The sequence below is a fragment of the Canis lupus genome, chromosome 9 (assembly GCF_048164855.1).
Source record: "Canis lupus baileyi chromosome 9, mCanLup2.hap1, whole genome shotgun sequence".
Classification (NCBI taxonomy): Eukaryota; Metazoa; Chordata; class Mammalia; order Carnivora; family Canidae; genus Canis; species Canis lupus.
Genome location: NC_132846.1, coordinates 47,527,426 through 47,550,598, shown reverse-complemented (window position 1 = coordinate 47,550,598; position 23,173 = coordinate 47,527,426). Strand labels below are relative to the sequence as shown.

The 23,173-nt window shown below is 43.6% G+C and overlaps 1 protein-coding gene across 6 annotated transcripts in view; it reads left to right on the top strand.

Annotated features, from left to right (window-relative positions):
* The window catches only part of DPF3 (double PHD fingers 3), a 259,412-nt gene that overhangs the window by 198,121 nt on the left and 38,118 nt on the right, over positions 1-23,173 (top strand). For 4 of the 6 annotated variants that reach the window (XR_012036880.1, XM_072839186.1, XM_072839183.1 and 1 more), the window contains one exon: positions 7,850-9,654. The exons of the other annotated variants lie outside the window; for them this stretch is intronic. Coding sequence is in view for 3 of the 4 variants with exons in the window: in XM_072839186.1 (XP_072695287.1) it covers positions 7,850-8,145 (296 nt within the window). In the remaining variant the exon portion in view is untranslated. Of the gene's footprint in view, positions 1-7,849; positions 9,655-23,173 lie in introns of those variants that run through there. 6 annotated transcript variants of the gene reach the window in all.

The window sequence follows — 23,173 nt, the reverse complement described above, 5'->3', positions numbered from 1 at the left end:
CAGTGAGGGCAAAACCATCATAGCTGTTTTTTGTTTGTGTGTGTTTTCTTTCTTTCTTTACGTTTCCTCCCCGCTGGCTTGTCTTTGGTTTTCCTGGGTTCACACCACCTTATTAGTGTGGGCGTGGCTACTGGAGTGTGTTCCACCCGGCCCTCTGCTTTCTGTGTGTGCATGCCTATCCATGTGGGCCTGGGCCTAGTGTGGCAACCGAGGCTTGCTTGGACCACAGGAGGGGCCCTGTGCGGAGAATGATGGGCTTCTGGCTTCTGGCTTCAACCATAAGAGAACATGGCTGGGGAAGTGCTTGGCTAACTCTTGCCTCCTTTGGCTGCACCTGGTGGGTGGAACCCAGGGGTCTGAGGTCGGAGCTGGCTGTCATACTTGGGTGGAATGAGAGAGCGCGGCCACAAGGGGTCTGCATGTCTAGGGTGGGATTCCTTGCTCCTTGTACCAATTTACCAGCCAAGGGGGTGAGTCCAAATGAAAGAGGATGTCTCATTAGGAAAACACTCAACGGCACTGATCTGAAGATTCTAAACTTCCACCAAGTGTGGTCAGGGTCTCCGGCCTCCATGAGAGCATAGGTCCAGAGATGTGGGCACTGCCATTTGGCTTGGGTTGGGAGAGCCAAGTAGCCACCCAGGCAACAGACTGCTTGTAAGTGTCTGGGAAGATCTACTTTGACAATCCAGGCTTTGCAAATCTTCATGAATTAGACCTCTCATTAAAATAACAAACCAATTGAACAAAAGCAAAGACTAAGCAAAGAGACCCACAAATGGACTCTTTGTGCTTCCCTGGTAGCCTGAGACAGAAAGAACTTCTACTTTTCTCCTGCTTGAAATGTGTAAGTGCTGGCCTGGGCATTTGCTCTCGGTTGTGAGAGAATGAAGGGAACAACCTCACCCACTTTGGGGATGTTCTGTATGTGACCCTGCTCCTGGCAAATACGGAGTAAACCTCCTGCGGTGTAATATTCCTGCATGACGTGTGTGAAAAGGCCCATAGAGTTAGTTCCAGTCGATTTCTGCTAAGCGGATACAACTTGCCCTTACTGTCACTCTCCTCCTTGTCATCTGTTCTGTTACTTGGACTTAGATGTTGGATTCATAGCATTGTGACTTGCCCTCATTGATGAACTGTGGGCTTCTATGTTAACAAAAATATGTCCAACCAATCTATACAATTATTCAAAATCTGTGTAGTTGTTTGTAGTCCTAACATTCTCAATGACATCTTGCCTTTGAACTTGAAAATAAATTTTTAAAAACCGACTTAATTTAAATTATAAGAAGCCACCTAATTTCTGAAGGAGAACCAAAATGAAGAACTGTCTAAACAGGGAAACCTCCTATGGAAAGAATTATCTGAGGATGGTTATTGCTTCTCTATTTTAATTTTATGAGCAGAGCTTGATCTTCTGTTCTTCCTTTTGGGGGTAGTAGATGTCCTCATCTTTCTCAGTTGGTGTAGCGAACCAAGCATAGTAATGTATCCTAGCATGGCCTGAGCACCTTGTCTCACCTTGCTTATCATATCTTCTAACAGACTCAGTCAGAATTTACATCCTTAAAAAACAAAAAGGAGCTGGAGGGGACTTTGAAGATAATCAAGTTCAAATTTTCCACTTTTCAGTTGAGAAAGATCAATCCAGAGAGGTTGAGTGAGGTTTGAGAGAGTGGAATGAATGTGACTTTGAAGACAAATGTCTTTTTTTTTTTTTTTTTTTGACAAATGTCTTAAGGTGAAGGAAGGAAACTGAGAGGAGGAAGCTGGCTGTCATGGGTTTCCAAGTGCCTGCACAGTTGATGTTATACCTTTATCCCCATTTCTCTACAAAACAATGGCCAATGTTTATGTAGCAGGCATTGTTCTAAGTGCTTTCCCTAGGACAGTTCATTTAATTCATCCTCATGATTATCCGAGGAGGTAGGTGCTTGTATCAGCCCCATTTTACAGATAAGGAATCTGAGGCTTAGGAATAAGGCTAAAAAAGATATACGGAAGGCCTCCCAGTTAATAAGAAGCCCGGTTTTGGTCCTGGCAACCTGAATCCAGGACCTGTATTCCTTTACTATTGTTCTGTGCTGCCAATTGCAGGGTCCTGTATATGGAATATAGGAATATACATATATACATATTAAGTTTTTTTTAATTTATAATTTTTTAAAGTTTGGATGTCATTAGTTTATTATAAAAGAGAGACATGGAAATACTTTATATGATGAAAGCTTTCAGAACCTCACTGGAAGGGGTTAGTTTTCTGTGATGCTATTTCAATAGGATTTTTCTCAGTCTATGTACTTCCCAACAATGTCACCCACCATCTCTAAATTAAAAAGTAACCCTTGTCATCTAGAACTACTTTGGTGCCTCTGTATTCTGGGAGAAGAACTTTATTTCCAACTTTCACACTAACTGGTTGAATCTCTCCACCCTTTCCTTTAGAGGCCAATCCAACAGCTACTACAGTTGCTTGCAGTACTTTTCCTTGATATTTTTCTGGAATCATAATGCCTCCTTTGGTTATGGTTTCGGCTGCACTTCTTTCAGCTCCTTTTCTAACTACTACTTGGTCAAAGAGGGGAAGATAGAGATAGGTAGGTAGATAGATAGATATCCCTCTCTTTTTCTCAGGTCCAATCAAAGAAGGGGGTGTTGTAATGAATACAACTTTAAAAGATAACCTTATTAAAAGCAATTTTAAAACTGAAGAGTAAACAATTGGATCCTCAAAAAGACAATTCTGATTAAAATTCTGTGCAGATTATTGCAGAGAGCTCATCTTCTAAACCATCATTTCTAGACATTCCCTCCTGACTGACACCTATTAGGAACCATGTCCTTTCTTTTTTCTTTTCTTTTCTTTTCTTTTCTTTTCTTTTCTTTTCTTTTCTTTTCTTTTCTTTTCTTTTTTTCTTTCTTTCTTTCTTTCTTTCTTTCTTCTTTCTTTCTTTCTTTCTTTCTTTCTTTCTTTCTTTCTTTCTTTCTTTCTTTCTTTCTTTCTTTCTTTCTTTCTTTCTTTCTTTCTTACCTCAGGAGTTGCAAGAGCTATGTGAGCACTCAACACATCTATCATTTTGTTGTTGCTTTTGTTAAATACATATCACTACTCAAATTCAATATAAAAGAAATTAGAGTCATCAAGATGAAAGCAATCTGACTAGTTTCTTTTGTCCTCAGCTCAGGAAAGCACCACCCATAATGACTCAGAAGTGTCACCAAATTTTCCGAGTCTTAGCCCAAAGATGGGAGAACCAAAGATATAGAACTTTCTAAATTTGTTACAACCTTCAAATTCTCTGGGGAGAACCGTTGATGTAAAACTGATGACTGTTGTCTATCTGATGTTTTTTCCCTCCTAGAACAATCTAATCCTTTTTTTCTGTTATTGAGACAGTGTAGGGATCAGGTCCTTTATTCTGTAATAGTTGGAGTGAGAAATATGCATTTAATTTTTTAAAGGTACTTTAAAGTCAGTAATGCAATTTGCTACTGGTATTTGAGAGAGAAGGATTTAATAAAAATATGATGTTCACATCAATTGTACCCCTTTAAACCTTCCTGCTTACTTTGCATCTCTCTATGCACCTAATGGGCTACAGCCTGATATTGCCTTTATATAGCACTTGAGGGAACACAGGATCATTACTCGGGGAGAGAACTAAAAGCTGTTTGGAGGTACTCACTTCACGGTGGAATAAAATTAATTAATATTATCCCAATATGCCTCCTGTTACATCTGATGAATATGATCTTAAACTTGTACTTAAAGTTTGAACAGGCTCATGTATTAGGAATTTTTCTGCAGATTTTGGTTAGCCTTTGGAAGTGAAGTTAATTGTGTTGTGAATTTTTGGAGTGAGGCATTTTTGATCTAGTGAGTAGAAACCTGGAGTAGAAATAAAATGTTCTAGATTCTGGACTTCGTCCCTGTGTAAATTTGTTGCCATGAATATCTGCTTCAGTTTCTCTATCCCTAGTGTTTGGATGTTTCTTACCCTATCATAATATATAACCAACATTATCTCATGATGATTCTTAAAAAAAAAGTTTAGGGTAGGATAGGTATCATTTGTTCCATTTTACTGATGAAGAAACAGATTGATCACGTTAGGTGACTGTCTAAAATTCCAGGCTCAGTAAGTGGTGTTTGGGTCTTCTAAGAATCTTTCCTCAGTCTATTTTGACTTCTCCATAGATCATATTTTGAGATTTCTTGAGTAAGATGAGTAAAGCATTTGAGGTCTTTTATTGAAGACCTCACTGGGTTGAGACATATTTGATTCTGTAAAAATGAAACCAAACAAAACCCAACCCAACCTATGATCACATTAGAATCCTGCCAAGAAGTAGCAATGTTGAAGTCCTTGTGAACTTTCCCAAGGAATTAAGGTTGAGCTTCTTACATGGGCAAGTTTTGGTGGTCATATCGGGGTGGGGGTAAGGGTGGGAGTAGTGAGGTGGCAAGGAGTGAACACTTCACATGCCCAAGAGCTTCTAACGCTGGAGAATTGAATTATATGATAGTCTTGTGCTCAATAAAAGTGATTTCTGACCATTTTCTCAAAATAACAGTACAGGAAAAACCATTCTGCTTGATTGATTTACAAAATAGCTGGGAATGATGGAAGAACGCTGTCAGAACTGAATTATTAGCTAAAAAGCATTGGCAGTTAGGTTTTCAAAGTATCTCAATACTGGCCCTCAAGCAATGACTATGGCTTAAAAATTGTTAATTTTAAAATAATTTCGGATATACAAAACACTCACACAAATAATATAAAGAATTACTATTTACTCTTTACTTAGATTCTTCAAATAATCTCAGTAAAATGATCACAATCAAGACATTAATATTGATGCAACACTTCTCAATCTACAGACCTTATTCAGATTGTACCAGTAGTCTCACTAATAATGTCCTTTTTCTGGTCCAGGATTCATCTAGGATCACATGTAGTATTTAGTTGTCATGTCCTCTTAAAGCCCTTTAATCTAGAGTAGTTAGTTCCATAGTCTTTCTTTGTCTTTCATACCTTGATGCTAGTTAATTCCTAGGAAGCCCTTCTCCTTGGGTTTGTGTTCTGTTACCTAAGGGCTACTGTCAGGTTATGAATTTGCATAAGAGTACCATAGAAATAATGTTGCATCCTTATCAGGGCTTATGTCAGGGGGTACATGACTGATTTTCCCATAGTTGGTGACTCAGATGTGTTTGTCCTTTCAGTTCAGGTTCAGGCTAGTATGTTTATATGCTTTGGATGATAATATTTCCATTCATATATGCCTTTGTTTATTTGGCAACTAGAGGCTGAATAACCATAGCATGTATATGTCTGCTCAGCCCTGTAAAAGACAGGATAAAATTAAACACGGGACCAATGGATTTGGTATTCACTGGATTTTTGGCAATCTAGTTGGGCAGACTGGATATTAACAAGTAGTTAAAAATGTGTGAGAGCATCATGGGGTGATATGTGATTACTTTTGCTGGAGATCACAGTAGTCAGGGAGATTTTCTTGGAGGAAGCCATCCAGATCAACTAAGAGCTCTAGATCGGCTATTGCTATTTAACCTTAGGCAAGAATGTCTGTTTTCAGAGAGGATGGAGGTGGAGCTGAACAAAAGGCAAAGCTGGAGATCACAACCTGAATCATGTAAAATGGCAAAAATCACAGTGTGAAAAACATATTTAAGTATCGTTCTGTCGTGTTTTGTTCATGCCATGAGTTTAGTGCTTGTTATAACTGTTTGTAGTTCTTTCTCATCAAACAGATGATGTGTTCCTTGAGGGCAAAGATGATGTCATTCATGTCCTTTGGACAGTGCCTGACACCATTGTGCCGTAATTATTTATTGAAATAAACTGAGAACTGAGCAATGTTTCTGAGCTAATTAGTGGAAGGATTTAGTGCCTCATCCCATACGTGGTGGATGCTCAATAAATACTGTGGACGGAGAGGTTGGAGAGGACATATCTGGGCATAGCATCCATTGGTCAAGTCAGAGGGAGCCCAGTTCTCCAGGAACCCATATAGTAGTGATGGGAGGTCAGGAGGGAGAAGGAGAATGTGAAGACAGGGGTAAGGGGAAGGTTGGAGATGTGTGGAAGCATGGAAAGGTAGCCTTTTTGAAGTTAACTGACGTCAGAAGACTAAGAGATAAGGGGACCTTTTCAATGGCCTGCAGTTGGCCCAGCCAGAGGAAATGAAGGAGAAAGTGGATGTTAGGAGCACAAGAGCAGGAACCAACCAGCTATTTTCTAGGTGGCTTAACTGGGGCAAAAGAAAAGTGTGTGTGTGTGCATGTCTGTTGGGGGTCAAGGATGAGAATTTGAGGAAATTGAAAGGGCATCAGGGTATGGCTATGAAACAGACTCACTCCAAGTGTGTGCAGGTGATATCTCACTGGGGGGGTTGGGGGCATTGGGAGATGCACAGAAAAATTCCTGGCAGGGAGTGGAAATTTGGGTACCTGATAAGGGAACACTCAGCAGGTACCTGTGGGAGGTCTGAACACCAACTAGCTTTACCAGTGGGGTGAAGAGTCTAGAGGCAGATGGGACAGTGAAGAGGTGAGCACTAGGGAAGAGGACTGGAGTGTGGGAAAGGGCATCAGGAAAGCAGATCTGAGAGGTCAGACAGTGAGAGCGCATGGGATGAGATGGAGGGAAGGAAATAGGAGCAGACAGAGGGAGAGGGCTTGGTGGTGGGTAGAAATGAGACTCCTCTCAGCCTCCCTTTGAAAACATAAGTAGACAGAGCCTCAGCATCTATACCAGTCCTGTACCCCTGATCAGTGAGCGAGTAATGGCTTGGATGTTAGAAGGAAAATGGAGCACGGAGGATTCAACTTGGAGTAGACTGAGCCACTCATTTGGTTTTGAACTTTGGTCCCTGCTGCCTTGCCATTTTCAAGTTGGGCCCTGCTTTTGTTTCCTCCCTCCCTTATTACCCAGCCCAACATGACCTGGGCCCTGTTTAGGGGTGCCCATCTCTGCCCTCAGGAACTGCTTCCGGGGTGAAATGTGATAGGGCTTGGTTTTATTGCTTCCTCCTTTGTGCGGAATACTCCATTCCAAAGACTAAAATAACTTAGCAGATTTCATTTCCGCTAGAAGTAAAACCTATTCCTGGTTGGTACTCATCCTGGCTAAAAGACCCACCAGGATTGAATTGCCACTAGGTTCCAAGACTAACAGTTGGGATCCCTGGGCTAGTTGAGGACTGGAATGGATCTTTGGGCTTCGTTCTCTCCCTGAGTAATTCGGACAGCCTGGAATCACTTGGGGTTGAGGGTGAGGGTGTGTGCATGAAGCCTTAGGCCAAATGGGGCATCAGTTGGGGGTGACCTGCTGTGGTCCTACACCCTAGAACTACACATTTCCACTTAGGCAATAGGCGGACAGATTGCATCGTAATGGTCCTTCTGGGGTATTTAAATAGTGAAAAGATGCAGCTTCCAAGGAGAGGGGAAAAAACCATAGATTTTGCCAGCACCTAGTTTTGCCTACTCCACCACCTAGGGACTGGAAATCCAGTCCTCGCTGCGTCCTCGCTGTTTCTTGTGTTATCCAGTTGCCCAGGCACAGCTGACCTGCCCGATTGCTGGCTGATCTCGTGCTGCTGGCGATCAAGGCACAGGAGACGCTAGCCTGGTTCTCCTTGCAGAGCCGTGATCTCATTAGCATGGCTGTAGGTAGTAGGTTCTCTTCCTTCCTTCTTTTGTTTTTCTTTTCAACTCATTTCATTTCCACCACCCCCTTAATTTTTAATCTTTCCTTTTTTAGGTAGTTGTCCTGTACTGTTGTTTTTGTTTTATCTTTCGTTGCCTTTCCCTCTGCAGTCAACTCTGTGACCTGGGGACTCCGGCATCCTACAAGCAAGCCATTTCCGAAGAAGGTGACAAGAAGCCACGTTGATTTGCGCCTCCTCCTCCTCCTCCTCCTCCTCTTCCTCTTCCCTTGCCTGGCCCCTTCCTGCGTGTGTGTTTCAGCCAACACAGGAGCCTGGATTGTGGAAAAGCCTCCAGCGCGACTCAGCTCAGCTCAGAGAAGTCTCGGGAATGGCCTAAGTTTGTGCAATAAGAAGATTTTTTTTCTTTTTAAAATTCTTCATTACATTTTCTTTAAGTGTCTGTGAGAAAGTACCCAGGTCAGACTGGAATTGCTCTACAATAGAAATAACTGAACACAAACAAACTGACGGAAAAAAAAAAAAGAGTTAACTATTTTATTTATTTCAATATTTAAAAGAAAAAAGTGCTGACGTGGCACGGTATTTTTGTTTAAAGTACCTTCTACTTCAAAAGTTAAAAGCAATTTTGTGAAGACACGAAATCAAAAGAGTACTTAATGTAAAATAAAGACTGCATATTAACTCTAAGGAAAAATACCCCACATTTTTAATAAGAAAATAAAGATCAACTCTGCTCTCTCAGGCTTTTAAAAAAGCCATTCATGTATGTGCTTTAGGTATTTTTATTTCCGCGAGTTGGATGTGGTAAGTGAGGAGTCGATTGGTTTTTTTTTCCCCCTTCTTCAAAATTCTATTGAAAGTGTTGGTGATGTTATATGGTTATGTGTTTAGACGTGACCGAAATAAATTAGCCACAAAGGCTATCAGCAGTCTCTCCACCCCTGCCCCCCATACGCCCCCCACCCCCGTAGGCAATCCCCATTTATCTGGATGTCAAGAAGCAGCTCGCCTCCTGCTCATCATGTCTGATGAGGCCTAGTTCAGAAAGGAATTCCATCTAGTGATTAACTGTATCTCTGCGAGTTCAACATTTTCGAACACAGACAGCTTTGTTTACAATAATTCAGTGAAGAAAGAGAAAAAAAAAAAGGACAAGAAAATAAGCATCAGCTGAGATGATATTAATTTGGTCACCTAACAACTTCCAGAGGAGACTTGCAAAGGGAGCCTTCTGCTGAGCTGGCTTTGTGGTGGGGGCTAAGGTTCTAGTGTGTCCCCAAGGGTGAGGAAGGCCAAGCTGAACGACAGAAGCCTCAAATGCAGTGGCTGGTGGGGGTAAAGGAGAAAGGCGCGTGTTCTAACATGTCCTTTTATGGCCGTGTGGGTGGAAGTGAACGTGGTGGCCTGAGAAATGTAATTCAACACTGTCTGTGGCCTGGCGAAGGAGCTGGGCTGAGCCGCGAGGCCCCTTGGTTCTATTCCAGGTCTTCTCTGTGTCCATGCTCGTGACTTTCCCTCACTTGCCAGCAGAGTCATAATCACGAATGCACAGTCGAACGCCGAGTGTTCTCGTCAGCGAGTCTTCGAGTGTCAGAGTCACTGAAATGGGTCTGAGTTTGAGAATCTCTCTTTTGCCTTCAAAAGGGGGAGATTGGATGGGCACAGACGTCCTGCTAGCCCCTTCAGCTTTCTCATGCAAGGCCAGTCCCCCGGGTGGGGGCGGGGGGAGCTTACCAAAAGTGTCTTTGTATGATTTTGTAGCCCTTTCCTGTGACATTTTCTGATAGAAAAAGTCCCTTTTCAAAACACTAGTAATTATAACAATAACCTACTCTCCAACCAACTCCCGCAAGTTATAATGTGTAGCATTGTGATAAAGCTTTGCATAATGTAGGGTTTGTATCAACTTTGTGTAAGTTTCTGTTAAATAAAAGTCTGTTTCCAATGCTTCTATAGCATCTCTGTAAATTTTGCTTTACCAACCTCATCCTATGTGAGTTCGACCTTCATACCGTCTTGAAAGGATGCTTCCCACTTGCATGCCCAAGGTGTGTTGAACCTCACCGTTTTTCTTAGAAGCACAGTGCAAAACTGTGGTGCCACTGGCTTGACTGACAGGTTAGTGGCTTGGGAGCTGAACAGTGCCCAGAGTTGGTGCCAGTACCTGCTCTCTGAGTCCAGAGTTACCGTTAGCCACCAATCATCACCACAGCCATTGTCACCCTCTCCGGGGAGAGCCTGTTTATGTGTCCAGACTTGATACACCTGTTGAGCGTTGCCATTGTATCTGTGCCAAGAAGAGTTTGGCATAAGAACGCAAGATTTACTGTGCGCTGGGAAAAATCCGGGAGGTTAATGTTTCCATTACTTGAGCAGTGCTCTTGCTATAGGTCCCCAAGCTGCCAGTTGGCACAGCTATAAACCAGACCCTGCGATAGGTTTCTTCTTGTGTGTGGAGGTGAATACTCTTCTCCTATGGGTGCTTTCGGTCAGGTGGAACCAGACCAGCCTTTCAGGCCACGTCTTGCCCTCTAAGCATTGTCACATTGTGACATTTATTATGGGCTTATAAGTTTCTTTAGTGGTAAAAAGCCACCCTCCCCCAGCCTTAACATCCCCCCCCCAGCCAAAAACCTGTAGGCTTTTGTTTTCTTTTTATTTCCATAAATTATGTTACATATAATTTCCATTTTAATGTACAGTGGCATTAAGTACATTCACACTGTTGTACAGCCATTACCTCCATCCACCTCCAGAACTTTCTCATCCTTACCAATTGAAACTCTGTGCCTATTAAATAGAACTCATTCTCTGCTCTCCTTAGCCCCTGGCAACGGCTATTCTACTTTCTGTTTCTATGTATTTAGGCTACTCTAGGTGCCTCATATAAGTGGAATCAGACAATATTTGTCCTTTTGTGACTACCATAGTTCTCTTCGCATAATGTCTTCAAGGTTTATCTATGTTGTAGCAGGTACCAGAACTTCCTTCCTTAAGGCTGAGTGATACTCCATTGCATGCATATACCACATGTTTATTTCTCCATTCATCTGTTGACAGACACTTGGTGTAAATATTAAGTTTTTGCACATTTATTACATATCACTCACTTCCTCTGGTGACTTAAATTTGAGACACTAGGCCAAATTCAGAGGCCACCAAGGGAATTAAATATCTTCTTAGGAGGGAAGTAATTGCACCTGAAGTCTTTCTTCTAATTTATGCCCTAGAAAAGGGTACCTTGATTCTGATGGACAAATATCCTCTATGTAAAGTATGTCTTACCTCATGACTAAGGCTTTCTTTGTGGATACTGTCTTTGGGCTGCTTATAAGGATAGGATGTCTAGCATGCAGCTGTAGTATCAGTGTAAATAACTAAGGATTAGAAGGGACCCACCAGAATCTATTGTCTTTAATGGTGGCCCATGAAGGTAGGGAGGCTTTTTCAAATGATAGTGAGTTGTTGGCAAAGCATGCATATGCTCTATATCTGTAGATGGTCACTAATCAAGAGGGAGGGGAAAAGTATGCACGTGAGCCAAAGAATGAGAAAGAGAAACATCACTCTCCTCATCCATTTGGAAATATATTAGTTCACACCAAAGGTTAGCCCTGGGGTCGAAATTCCAATGCCTACAGAGCAGGTATCTTCAGTGAGTGAAGCAGGCCAGGCATGAGAAAATTAACAGTGCCAGGGAGAGGGGGCAGCCCTTGATAGTCAACTTTAGGACATGGGGAGACACTGGGCAGTGGTAGGGAGTGTATAGAGCCAGATAGCACCTGTGCTTTGAATGGGACAGCCACTACCAGCTCAAAGGACGCCCCCTGCAGGCACGTGGCTTAGGGTTCTCAAGTCCCAAGTTTTTTTAAGAGGGACCAAAAATTTAAAAATTTTGGTGAGATCTCCCCAAAATGTTGGTAGTAAATTGGAAACAAAAAATCAGTTTTGTGTGGACTAAACCAAATGTGAATGTGTATAAGACACCCTTTGATGACTTTGGGACAGTCCTCCCCAAGGGCTCTAGTCTAGGTAAGGTTAAAGTTGAGGATGGAATGCCTTGACCAAACTCCTTCACTTCACCTACCGAATTGTCTAATGGTAACCTGACTTAGAATTGTTATGTACTGGGAATGAGCCCCTGGGGTGGTCTCTGAATGGAGCAAGGTCATTATTGAGCACATTAGGGACTCAGGATGTAGCTCTAGTAAAAGACATTCCTCTATCCAATCCCCTTTCCTCTGCATGTATAGCCCCTGAGTGGGGCTATACAGTTTAAATATACAATTTTTTATTCTTTTTCTTTATTTCACTTTATTATTATTGCTGACCAGTCATCTGTTGTACCACATTCCTTTTACCCTTCTTTTCCTTTCTAAGATTTCCAAATTACTCCATGTGACCAGAACTCAATTTAAGTTTTATTGTATCTCCAAAAGAGCAAATTTAGAACTTTCTTTGATTAAGAGAAATATATATATTATATTTAATATATATATATTATATTTAATATATATTATATATATTATATATATTATATATATATATTTAAAAGTATATTAAAAATATATTTTTTAGAGAGATAGAGGGTGGGGAGGGGCAGAAGGAAAGGGAGAGAGAGAATCTTAAGCAGGTTCCATGCCCAGCACATAGCCTGATGTGGGACTTGATCTTATGACCCTGAGATCAAAATCAAGATGGACACTTAACCAACTGAGCCACCCAGGTGCCGCTGAATAAATATATATTTTACAAAGTATTCTCTGAAATGAGATGCATAGAAGATGTAAAATACTGAAAAAGAAATATTTCTGGAGAGACATACAGACATACAGATTTATAGTATATATGATATATATACTATATATATGGATTTTATTTAGAGAGACAGAGAGGGTGGGAGAGGGACAGAAGGGGAGGGAGAGGGACAAGTAGACTCCATGCAGAGTGTGGAGCCCAACCTGGAGCTGACCCCAGCACTCTGAGATCATGACCTAAGCCCAAGGATCGGATGCCCAACCAACTGAGCCACTGCATTGCCCCTATGTGAATTTATATTTTATATAAAAATATATATGTCACTCCAGAATTTTTGTTATTTAAATTTGTCTTAAGTATTTCACATCTTATATGTGTCTTATTGCAGAAGACACTACATGGGAGAACAGATTTCATGCAAAGTAGTATATACAAAAGCTAGTCACTTGGGTCAAGGTTGTTTTCTTGCTTTATTTTCTTTGGTCCAGATGAAGAAAAGGCTATTCTGAATGAGCAGTTTGTTTTCCCTTATGTTTTATAATGGAGGCTCTGTAAACTTTTCCTGTAAAGGTCCAGATAGTAAATATTTCAGGCTTTGCAGGCCAGACGTCTGTTGCTGCTACTCAGCTCTAGGGTTGTAGCATGAAAGCAGCCATAGACAATATATAAATGAATGGGCATGGCCATGTTCCTATAAAACTTTATTTATAGAAATAGGCAACTAGCTGGTGAGATTTGGTCCATGGGCCATAGTTTGCTGATCCTAAGCCAGAAATAGAGAATATTATACTATTAAACTGGGGGTTGATGGATGGTGATGATATTTAAGGCCTTTTCTAAGCATCAGGACTAAGGTGAATTTCACATCACCAGGTGAAGGGCAAGAGGTGCATTTCTTGATCAGTAATTTAAGCTGTATTGAAGGCCCATATGCAAAAATGTTTTTGAGCCAAAAGATTCCATCATGAGTTGTTAGAAAGCTATTAGGTTTTCTAGTTTTGGTGCTGACTCCAAACTACAATAGTACAGTGCCTATAAATAATCCAACCAGTCGACATGCTAGTCATACAAAATGGTGACTCTTAGAGCCATAATGACCAACATCATTCATCTTTACCAATTTAAGTATGAAAAAGGCCAACTTTAAAATAGCTGAATTCATGCAAATGGATCCTGTGAGCTAAGTGAACATAGACCATGGTTTGCGTATGAAGTAAATAATAAAGGACATTTAGTAGAGCCCAGCTTAGGAGGTGTAGGGTTGTTGCAGTTAAAGAAATGACCTCTTTCTGATTCTCCGATGGCTGTGGGTCTCTGAAATTGCTAGTTATGAGGTGTTGAGGATGTTGCTGAGGTGCATTTCTTTCTGAGAACTCAGATGCTTTTGGTCAGATTCAGAATCAGAACACTTTTACAACAGTACCTTACATCCCTAAAGAACCGATGAATCATTGTCTTACTTAGGTGGTAATGAAGATTCCTGATACCAGACCTGCTACTGTATTCAAACATTCTTACAAGTTAGTATGGGATGATCCTGATGGGTGGCCTATGAGCTAGTCATGCTTGGTGACAGCTGCCTTGCCAATTTTACGAAGAGATGCTCTTTAGCCATTGTGAGAGGATGCTCCATTGTTTTGAGAGAATGAGTAACTTTTCAGATTTCAGGGTGTGTGTTAGTGGTGCTTATTGCTAAGTTCCCTGAGTTACTTCCAAGTTTTCTTTACAGGGTTAAGGTTTGAGATTGATATATTGAATGTCTGCTCTATCCTGTGATCATACCTGAGGTCACCCAGACGTTAGCTTTTAGGCATTGACTTGAAGGAGAAAGATTCTGTATTTTGTATTTTATATAAATATGGTGTCAGCAGCACAATCCCTTGGTTACCTGATCTTTCCTTACACCAGAATAGGAACTACTTCAGTGTAAGGTGATAACAGTGGGCATCAATGGTTTCATACCCACCTGACTGATGGAATTATGGTGACTGTGCTATTAATGATCACCTGGCAAGACATCATCATCATAACTGAGACAGACCTGGAAGTTCTAGTGGAACTCTAGCTGAAGGAGTAGCGCGCTGTTTATTTTTAAGTTAGCATGATGCCAGGCTGTGTTATATTGGGTAAATGTGCAAGGGCTGGAAAGTATTTCCCCACTTCTATTTAATATTTGACACCACTGTGTTTGAATTAGCTGAAAATAACTGGGAAAACCAAAAAATACAGAAAAGAATGTTAGCAATAATTGAAGGGATGAACAATAAAGCCCTTTAAGAAAAGGGTAAAGGATTTGGGGTTAGCTTGGGGAAGAAAATTGGCATCACTTAATAACTATCATTATGTGCATAATTGAGAAAAAGGCACTGATTTTTTGGTCTCTAGAGAGGACAGGAGAAGTAGGGGCTTCGAACAGACTGATAAACAGTTCTTTTGACATCAAGAATTTTTGACTTACTGAAGCTCATATGACCGCACCGATAGCCAAACACTTCTGCATGGCGTTAGGGGTGAGGGCTAGAATGACCTCTCAGGGTCTCGTCAAGTTTGGCAATACTTTGAATTGTAGCTGGGGAACCTGTAAGACTTAGTGTCTGACTCACCACCAGGGAGTGGAGAGGCAAGGGGAGGATTGGTCTTATGAATGCGTATTGTGATCATTAACCAAAATTGCATTTCTACGCTTGTTCCTATTCATACCAAAGCAATGTCCCAAGGCCGAATGGGGACTTCCATTGTTTGGATAATGTGAGATGCCAGCTGGAAAGTGAATGCAGTGGCAAGAGACATTTTCCTCCAGAGAAATGTTAAGTAAGAAGCAACTGGAAAGGACAGTAAGGCCAAAAGGCCACAAGGGAAAATAGTTCTGCCGAAACTCCATCTGAGTTCTGAGTTCCATGCTGGTTCTCATCTCACTGGGCTCCACCATGTCCAACATCATCCTCGGGGCATGGATTTCGTACTTGCTCATAGGACCCGGATAGTATTCTCAACTTGATCTTGGATGAACAACTTCACTAACATTCATGGTTGTCTACTCCTCTCTCCCAACCTAATAGGTAGTGAAAGAAAGGTCTTAAAATGATAAAGTTAATTTTATATTTCTACTTATAAAACAAATTCTGCTTGGAAAAGGCAGTGGTCAGGGTTCTTTCTACATAACTTAGAAAAGAACTCCTATAGCTTTGCTCTGTGTTTGATTTGAAGAAATAGGAAGGATTGTACTGTATTTTTAGTGTGTGAAGTCAACTTTCTGAGGACCCGAAAAATAAAAGAGATTGGGAATGGGGAATGCTCGTGTAATAAGGAGTGAAGGAGGGGTGCGATGAGTTGCTGCCATGAACACTTATGCTGAAGTTTCTCCTTGGCTGAGTTATGGGTTCAAAGAGACTGGTAGTTTGTAATCCTGAGAAGTTCTTTAGTTAAAATAGATTGTTTTCCCTCCGTAGACATCAACCTTTCCTCCGTAATTGAAAAATAGATCAATACGTTTTGACCACATACTGTTACTTTGTATAATGACCCTCCAGTTATTGGTTTGCTTTATGCTCCTGATCAATTAATCAAACATTTATTGAATGTCTTCTATGTTGCAATAGCGTGCTAGGTTTTGCAGGGCATAAGAGAGAAGCAAAGGGGAGTTGAGACAAACTTTCTGGGGGTACTTTGTATGTGCTAGTCACTGACAGGTTTCTTATAGAGGTTAGCTTGTTAAAGCTGTATATCACTCTTTTGAAGTTCAGATGTCTATTCCTATTTCACAGATATGGAAGTTGAGGCTCAGGGAGATTGAGTTGACAACCGTAGTAGTCACAGCTGGTAATGCCTGATTTTTCCAATCGAGGATTTTCTGGCTCTGACCGTCTCCACTGTGTAAGTTATCTTTTCTGTTCACAAAGAGGGGAGACAGGTGGTTAGCATATTATTCAAGACAAGACCACTTATAATTAAGTGCCAAGTTGGTACAAAATATGAGTGTCACACGAGCTGAGCAAAAGGAGTTTCCAGCACAGGTAGTAGCAGCAAGGGAGGTCTTCGTGGGACGATGAGTACATTTGGGGTGAGCAAAGAGAAGACAGGCCACTGAAAGGGGGAAATACCTGAGCAAAAGCACAGAGGTGTGAGCAGCACGGTGGAGTTGCAGCCAGAGTGAGATGAGCCTGAATGGAGTGGGGGAAGATCCTGGGCTGTGGAGGGAAGTCAGAGGAATGTGAATATCATCCACATCATGGTGGGTCCTGACCCACAATGTGGGAAACAGGAATGGGAGGAAGTCAGTGTATCCCGGGTTTTTGAGCAGAATGAATGTGATGTTTAGGATGGCTGTATGGGGACACGTATAGCCAAACTACAGTGTCATGAAGATTGGGTTCATATACTCTTCCCTACCAGGCTGCCTCTGACCCTGTCATGACTGTGGGATCCTAGCGGAGAGAATGGTCAGGATTCCTTCTAAATGACCTGTGACATAACCCCAGTGCACCTGTCTTCTGTGTAATGCTTACTCAACGGATAAAATGTTCATCTTGCTGGGTATCAAATGATTCTGTGGGCTTTTTCTACCAAGTATTATTCTGAAGCCAGAGAAACTGCTCTTTTACTACCTTCTGGTTTGTAACACATTTGAGGAGGGGTATGGGATATCCTGAAAGGCTGGTTGGCCCCAGAAAGCTTTGCATCTAAGAGATCAACTGAAATTTGGGGTCGAATCTATGATTGTCCATTTAGTGAAGTTGGAGAAAGAATTTATTTGAGAAAGTGCCCTTTAGACCTATAGGTCACTGAATGTGTAGTTGAGGAGAATCAAGGAAGGGAGGCTCAGATTCTGGTCATTGCCTTTGTTTGGGTGTGCAAGCTCCTTTTGGTATCATTGCCTGTTTGCCCGTAGCTGCTTTACATGTGGAGGAATCAAGAAGTCCCCAGATGGCAGATCCTGAGTCCTCACTTCTATGCATTTCTACCTCCTGTGCTCATGTCTCCCCACTTCATCTTGTCGGTGGGTTCTTCGCTGGCCCGCAGGGCTTACAGATGTGTAGCCATGTGTGGGGAACAGCCATTATGAGTCAAAAGAGTAGGGCCGACTTCTCCAGATGGCCTAGAATGGTTGGCACTTCCTGACATGCTAAACGATAGCCACCACACTCTCAAGGTTAGTCTCCTAGCAGCCTCGACAGGTTACTACTGTTGCACTTAGCAGATGCATGGGCCCAAACTCAGAAGGGTTATGTGACTTGGTCAAAGCTGCACTGAAGTGGCAGGCCCAGCCTAGGACTCTAGATCTTTAGTGCATTCACCTTTGCTTATTATTTGCCTGTAATGTTCAGTGGCACTTGTGTTGGCTTAGGCATACCCTCAAATGGCAGAGCTCTGGACTGAAAAGGTCATCCGACAGCCCAGAACTGAAACCCCCAATAGAGTAATATCCATCTTCCCTCTGAGAAAAGCAAAACCCATCAGATGCCAGCTTCTGGATCCACTCCTTTCCCCCCCCTGCCACCTCCACACTCCGCCCCCACTGACATTTATGCAGCACCTGGGTCTCATACAGCACGGTCTCACTAAACCCTTTCAGAGTCCCTCTTTCCTTCATCTGCCTTTAGATTGTAATGTTGATGCAGAGCTGGTACAGCCAGTGTGCTGGGGCTGAGTGTTAACTGCGTCCAGTGCAATGTTCTGTGCCTGTTTCCTGCATCCACCTACATCACCTGCATACTGGCTCGAAGTGTAACTGTGTGCCCTGCAGAAAACACCCCAGGCCTGCCTCTAATGGCACATTAGGTCTATCACAGGCAGCTCTCAGAGTTGATTTTGCCCTACAGAGGTTGAGAAGGTTGGCTTTAGAAAAGAAGTCCCTGCCTGGTGATTGGCGCAGAGAGAGATCTTCCGAGACAGCAACTTGCCCTTCCTGCTCCCTCTCCATTAATTCCAGGAAACTCTGCGGCTGGCTCTCCCCTGCCCCCATCCTCTGGTCTCTGAGCTGTGCTAATCACAGCTCATTTCTGCTGCATGCCTCATTTGGGGGAAGAGCACTCCAGGGCTCCCAAAATGTGAAGAGGGAAATTACGGATGGTTGGCCAAATGAGTCAGCCCATGGCCACCTGGGACAGCCCTCCTCCTCCCTGGAAGGCCCCTGTGCCTTGTTCCAGGGTTTACTGGGAGGATGTTTCCACTTGGGCTTTTCCTGTGGATCAGATGGGGTTTTGTATTCTAAGGGAGAGAAGAAGCACCAGGCTCCTGAAGCAGCCACACACCCACCATCACACGTTCTCTAGTCTCATCACCTCTTCTAACAGCCCTGGGATGTTGGGCCCATTTTACAGCCAAGGGAACCGAGGAAGAGAAATGGCAAGTATGACCTGCCTGAAACTAGGCAGATGCACATGTCTATCTGACTTCAAAAGCCAGTGCTCTTTCTCCTTTCTAGCCTGTGTCCAGAGAGGGGGACACTTCTGCATTTCCCCCTCTCATTTCTTAAATCAAGAGCTCTGGGCTTCTATTCACTCTTGTTTCCTTTCCCCCAACCTCCTATGTGAAACTTGCCCCTTTTTTGTAGTGGTGAGTCCTGCTGGCTCCTGGGAGAGTCCATCCTGGCTGGAAGTCCAGTTTCCCACTGGCTGGGCAGCATTGTGGGTTTAGCCAGTAGGCTAATGAATCTAGGTTTCCCAGCAAGGGCTGGCTGGGTCGTTGCAGAGAGCCAGCTGCCCTGGCCAGGCTCCCCTGTGGGATGGCTGTAGGTGTCTGAGAGCCTGTCAGGAGGGGCGCAAAGAGCTTCCTCTCAATCCCAGACAGGGTATTTTTCCTTTCCTTTGCTTATCATTACCTCATTTTAAGTCTCCAGGCATTATTTGGTTGATCTACTTCAAAAGAAATTCATTCTCCATCTTTGTAAATAAGGAATCCAACCTGGTATTAGATGCATTCCAAAGTTGTGGGATACCATTTTGGTGAGAATGTGCCATTAACCAAACAAACCAACTCACCTTTTTCTTCCATCCCCGTTTGCTTGCTTTAGTCCCATTGTCCAGAGGAATGTTTCTTAGAAGGGTCCCTTTTCTGTGAAAGCCATTAGAGCTATCCCTTCTGGAAACTTCTACATAAGAGGCTGTGGAAAAGGGAGCCAGGTGCAGGAGGGACAGTACCCAGGAATATTTTGGCCCGAGGGTTGTGATGTGCATTCATCCTTCCAGAAGGTAGGGTCAGGGAGCAGTCAACTGGTGGGGCCCCATGGACTCTTTTTTTTGCTGTGGTAGCTGAACGGGAGCAGGGGCAGCCCCAGGAGCAAGGCGCCATGATTCCAGACCACCTGGGTTATACTCCCGGGAGCCAATCCATGCTGTAGAAAGACTTAGGAGATCTGGATCAGCCTTCCAGCCTTGCTGCCACCTTTCCCTGTGGCCCTGGGCAGGTCACTTCACCTTTTGGGGGCTCAGTGTCCTCAGGTGTTTGGAGAAGGGGTTGGACCAGGTGATCCAAGGCTCACTCTGGTGCTGACAGTCAGAGGCTCTGAGTAGACTGAGTAAGGACCCTATGACCGAGCTAGCTTGTCTGAGAATCTGCTTTGCATTTTAACTGTGGCTTTTTGGAAGTCAAGTTTTTCAGCCACGGGGGTCACTGCAGTGGTGGAAGTTCCAGGCACTGTTCCAGGGGTTTCTGAAAGAGAGATGGCAGTTTATATCTTGCCCTGCCCCCCATTACTGGTTATGCTGTTGGAGCAGGGTCCTCCTGTGTCCTCTCTGTCTGTCGATGCCTGTGAATCCCCACCAGCCCAGATCCATCCACCTCCTTCCCTGCTTGGAGAGGCAAATGGAGACCTGACTGGGTTGGGTTAGACCAGGCATCTTCTGTGTGGCTCCTGGGACACCCGTGGGGGGTGTGCACCTGCAGAGAAGCATTGATGTTGCCCAGCTCTGGCTTTCCAGAGGGCAGGCTCCATTGTCCCACAGGCTGGGCCCATCTCACATGAGGCATTGGCCCTGACTGCCACTCTGTCCTAGGCTGTTGGGTGCAGAGAAGAGGCCTCAGAGTGGATCTGACAGAGGAGGAAACAGACATAGAAGAGTCACTGTCAGGATGTCAGGGCTCTCTCAGGGCTGTGTAGGCCTAAGGCTCTGGAAGCCTCTTCCTTGGGCCTCTTCCTCCAGCTACCGCCTCTATCCAGGCTCTGTTCTTTCCCTTTTGGATTTAGGGAGCTAATTAGTTTCTTTGCCTCTAAGCTCTTATAGTTCCTCAACTTTAGCTCTGGGACGGCCAGGTTTGGAGGTGGCCTTGACCTGATTTTGCCCTGGGGTGATACAGGAGTGCCTTTAATCCAGGATTCTGGATTAGCTGTGGGGACTGGAAAGACAAATTCCCCCAAATCTTCACAGCACCCTGCTGACTCCTCAGATTCCCCTCACACTCTCCAGCCTGGAATGTGGACAGGGGATAGGGGTCGTGGAAAGGAAGGGAGGACCTTAGTGCAGGAGGGCAGCCCTCTGACTGGGGAAGCCACTGGATGGTCAGAGCCCATTGCTCCCCAGCAGGTGGCCAATTGGCCCCTCAGCCTCCTTGTGTCAGGAGAAGGGTCTCTCTCCACGGTCTGTTTCCTGTGGCTGAGTGGAATGGTAGTTGCCTGCACTGATGTTGGGATAAGATGTGGCTGTGCATCCTGCCTCTGCTAACCCTTGGCTAGGACATCTTGAGTAGATTACTTCCCTATTCTGAGCTTTAGCTTCTATAAAATGGGGACAATGATACCTGGGTCATAGGTTGTTTCAAACATTAAATGAGGACGTGTGTTTGAAGTGTCTAGCATGCAGGAACTGTTAGTAGTAATAGTGCCAAATACTCTTCTAGGAAAGATTCAGAGAATTGAATTTTTACATCTTTTTAAGAATTCAGCCAGAATTCTGGCTATGTCTCCTGAATAAGAACCCAAATCTCTTTTCTGGGTTCTTATTTTCATTCTCTTACCCATTCCTTCTAGCTTCCTTCTTTGTCTCTCGTCTCCCTCCCCGCCCCATGTCCTACCCCCAGATTTACTAATTCTTCCTCTTCTCACTTTATCTTTCCTCTCTGTTCTCATAATTTCTGGAACCTGTGATCACCTATTTCTTTAGTTATTCATGATCCCAGATGCACCTTGGGAGTTCTGAAAGCTGGTGCCACAAGCTTTTCTGCTTGCTATGAGTTCTACCTCCCAGCTCCATGAAGGTACTACAGCTCCCCAACTGCAGGCTCCCCTTCTGGTTTCAGGGTCTCTACCACTCCTTGAGATGGGGATTTTCCCACAGTGATCCTTTGCCATCTTGGATCTTTCTTAGTTTTAGTCTTTGGATTCCCAACCACCATGGCAGGTGGATGTATGAGTCTGGAACTCAGGGCACAGGTCCATGCTGGGGAGGTCAATTTGCAAGTTACAAGTGTGTAGATGGTATTTGGGGGAAGTGAGTTTAACTAGATAAAAAGAAGAGTCTAGAGTCAGAGAGAGGAGGGGATTCCAGCAAAGGAGATCAATAAGGGGCAGCTGGGGAGATGGGAGATGGGCATAAGATACAGAAAGGGGATGGAGGGCACTGGCCCTTTTGAGGAGTCAGGCTGAAAAGATGAGCAGAAAATTGAGTCCTTGATGGAGGGGAGGCTCAGTCGGGAAGGATCTTTTTGAAAGACTGGAGCTCTTACGATGTGTTTGTATGCCAGCAGAACTATTGACTAGAGAGAGAAATTGATGCCAGAGGAAAGAACAGCAGGAACAGAGCTCTCAGGGAGGTGTGAGAGGTTGGGATCCTGGCACAACTGGAGGATTAGCCTTGGGTAGGAGCTGGGAGAGTTTGTTTCTGGTAATAGGAGGGGCATAGGTACAGGGAGCTGGGGGGATGTGCATGGAGAAGATGAGATCATTTTATTCTGATCACTAATGTATTTTTTCAACTAGTAAGGAGAGTGTGAGGAAGCAATGCAAACTATGGGAGTCTGGAAAAAATGAAAAGGTGTGGGAGAGTGGTTTGACCAGAGAGATATGGGGGTACTGCCAAGATCTGTGGTCACCATTTCAATGAAGGCTGGTCAGCACAGTGGCTTGGGTGCAGGCACAGAGCAGGTGAAGATTGGGCTTAACTGGGGTAATTGGGGTAAGTAGGAAAGAGAGAGGGGGTCAGCAGATATATTCAGAGGTAGCACTTCAAGGATGAATGTGGAGTCTCTGGATACAGGTGTGCAAGAAGCAATGCGGGGAGGACAGGGCGTGGTAAGGAGTAGCGGTTGGAGCTTCTGATGAGACTAAAGTGCTGGCACACTCAGTGAGTAAGGACCAGCCTGGCTCTGACGAGCTGTCCCCTTCTGATTTGGGCTTAGGTATTTTCCTCTTAAAATGGCTAAATAGACACTAAAATAGAAAATGGTGGAAAGCAATGCTTGTTCTGGGGCTAATTCATTCATCATTGAAAGAGTGCAATTTAATTAGGCTGCAAAGATATTCAATGATTTGGAACAACACAATGGAAATGCCACCTTAACTCTTTCTTACCCCGTCAGCTCAGTCCCACTAACACTGGGGTGGGCACTTGGGTTTGTTCTTATTGACACAAAGGAAATACTCTGAATGCTTTGTTGTCTAAAGGACCTTATCTTGGGGAGAGAGCATATGTTGCCTGTTGGAGGCCCCAGAGAGGAAGTGAGGGCCTCCTGTTTATGCACAGGACTCAGGGGTCTCTGGCACACAAAACTGCTATCAGGA